The following is a 2369-nucleotide window of genomic DNA, read 5'->3' on the forward strand; positions in this document are numbered from 1 at the left end:
GGGTTTCACTATGTTGGTCAGGCTGGTCTTGAACTCCCGACCTCAGGTGATCCACCCGCCTTGGCCTCCAAAGTGCTTGGATTATAGGCGTGAGCCACAGCACCCAGCCCGCCATTTTAGTTTTTAGCAGAGAGCTGTCATAATCAGATTTGTATTTTGGAAAAAAAGAAAATCTTCACTGTTCCCAAAAGAATTTGTGGGGGGCCAGGCTCGGTGGCTCATGCCTGTAATCCCAGCACTTTGGGAGGCCGAGGCAGGTGGATCATGAGGTCAGGAGTTCGAGACCAGTCTGACCAATATGGTGAAACCCTGTCTCTACTAAAAATACAAAAATCAGCTGGGTGTTGTGGAGCCTGCCTGTAATCCCAGCTACTCGGGAGGCTGAGGCAGGAGAATTGTTTGAATCCGCGAGGTGGAGGTTGCAGTGACCCCAGATCACGCCATTGCATTCCAACCTGGGCAAAGAAGTGAGACTCCATCTCAAAAAAATAAATAAATGAATAAGAATCCTGTGGGATATGGACATTATTCCTTTCCTTTTCAGACAGGAAAATTGAGGCTTAAAGGGGAAGTAACTTGCTCAGGTTGGTAAATGGACGGACATGAATGTGACCAGGGCCAACTATATAATTTGCAGAGCCGAGTGCAAAAGGAAAATGAAGAGGAATCCAGTTTCCTCTTCTCGCAAGCCTCGGCTCCAACCCCTGGCAAATGGGCGACGCCCGAGGGATTGTGACCTCCCCACTGGAACGCACCAACTACCTGGATGGGGGTAGGTGAGAGAGTCCAGGGCTGCCTGCCACGCCTCCACTTCTGATCCTTGTTTTGCCTGAGCTCCCGAGGGGGACAAAGGTGACAGTGGAATGAGAAACTCTGGCAGAGGATGACAGCAGTGGTGGGGCTGGTCTGGGCGTGGAGACCACACGCATGAGCTGAGGCTCCAACTCCTAACCCCGGCGCATGCTTCACTGTCTCATCTGACGCCACTTACAAAACAAGTTCAAGGCTAAAATTATGACACATTTCAAGTCCACAATCACAGAACATTGAACCCCAAGCCCGGGGCCTTTCTGAATGCAGGGCCCTGGGCAAGGGCACTGATCACAGCCTCATGAAGTCAGCCCTGTTCGTGCCACCCTGCCAAATGCCTCTAAGGAGAGGAGACGCTCCTGCCCAACTCAGCCCCCTCCCGGGACAGCAATAATGTCCCCTCCCCTAGTGAATGGGGATCTGCAGTCTTCTCTTTGCCTTTCAATTTCGGGCCCTGGAGTCAGCTCAGGGCTGTGGCCCCTTCTCAGGCAGCCCCTGGGGAGTTGGGCCCCAGCCCACCTGCCAATACCTGACCTGCTGCCGATACCTGATGCAGATACCAGTACCTGGCCTGAAATGAGGCCTTCCTGCCTGGCTAACTCACCCAGTACAGCCTGAGAACTTGCCCTGCCCAGTCCTCTACGTCTGAAAGCATTTTATTCTGTGATTAATGTGTCAGCTCTGTGAATGGACAGGGTCTCATGGAGGTCAGAAAGCATGCCCTTTGCACTCAGGCAGATTTGGGTCTGAATTCCTCTGCCACTTAGTAGCTTTGACACCTTAAGCAAGTTACATAACCTCTCTGATCTGGAAAATGGGGTTAACAATCCTACCTCACAGGACTGTAAGAAGTCAGTGAGAAAGTACACGGAAGGTACGACTTCCCAGCAGTGGTGAGCACCAGTAATAGCTGGCTATTATTATTTACTGTAGCTATGGACACTTGCTTCCTTCTGCAAGGACCTGTGAGCTAGTTGCGCTGGGTTTCACTACCCCACTGGCAGAGCAGGGGAGGCCATGGGGCACTGCTGGCCACAGCGTCACCCCTGTTCCAGCCTTCCCCAGCCCCCTGTCTCATGTTCCTTGAGGACCACGTCGGGAACAGGACTCCCAGACTCACCTGCTGGCTTCTCCCCGATGTCCTGTTCCGGTTCAGCCATGAGTCGCCTCTATAGTCTGTCAGATGTGCAGCCTCTCTCGCATTTATTCACAAGCTCCCAGCCAAATAAAAAGCACTTTCTAAAGCCTCAGCACATCTGTCTGCAATGCAAGAACAGTGTGTTCTTGTCAGCCCGGTGAGACAGCGCAGGGTCATTTATTTTACAGATAGGGAAATGGAAGCTCCGGTGTGTTACATGAATTGCAAGTGAAGGGAGGTTCTGAAGTTCAAGGCTCCATACTCCCTTCTCAGGCAGGCCAGTAGTACTCACCCAAGGGAATGGTGCCCTTTGGAGGAGAGGCCTCAGAGGCGCAGCAGGAACCCAGCCAGACCCTAGAAGGGGCCAGGCTCTCCTTGGAAAAGGTTGCTAGCTTCCACATCAAGGGTAAGACAAAAAAAA

At 52.3% G+C, this 2369-nt stretch overlaps 1 protein-coding gene across 5 annotated transcripts in view; it reads right to left on the reverse strand.

Moving 5' to 3' along the window:
• ANKRD40CL (ANKRD40 C-terminal like) overlaps nucleotides 1-2369 on the reverse strand; it is an 8291-nt gene that overhangs the window by 5462 nt on the left and 460 nt on the right. For 2 of the 5 annotated variants that reach the window (XM_037742539.1, XM_017540171.2), the window contains exon 2: nucleotides 1931-2070. The exons of 1 other annotated variant lie outside the window; for it this stretch is intronic. In XM_037742539.1, coding sequence (XP_037598467.1) covers nucleotides 1931-1970 — 40 coding nt within the window. In that variant the 5' untranslated portion in view covers nucleotides 1971-2070. Of the gene's footprint in view, nucleotides 1-1930; nucleotides 2071-2240; nucleotides 2364-2369 lie in introns of those variants that run through there. 2 more of the 5 variants (XM_017540173.2, XM_037742537.1) reach the window with 2 other exon arrangements.

This window comes from Cebus imitator, unplaced genomic scaffold, assembly GCF_001604975.1.
Source record: "Cebus imitator isolate Cc_AM_T3 unplaced genomic scaffold, Cebus_imitator-1.0 Scaffold123, whole genome shotgun sequence".
Classification (NCBI taxonomy): Eukaryota; Metazoa; Chordata; class Mammalia; order Primates; family Cebidae; genus Cebus; species Cebus imitator.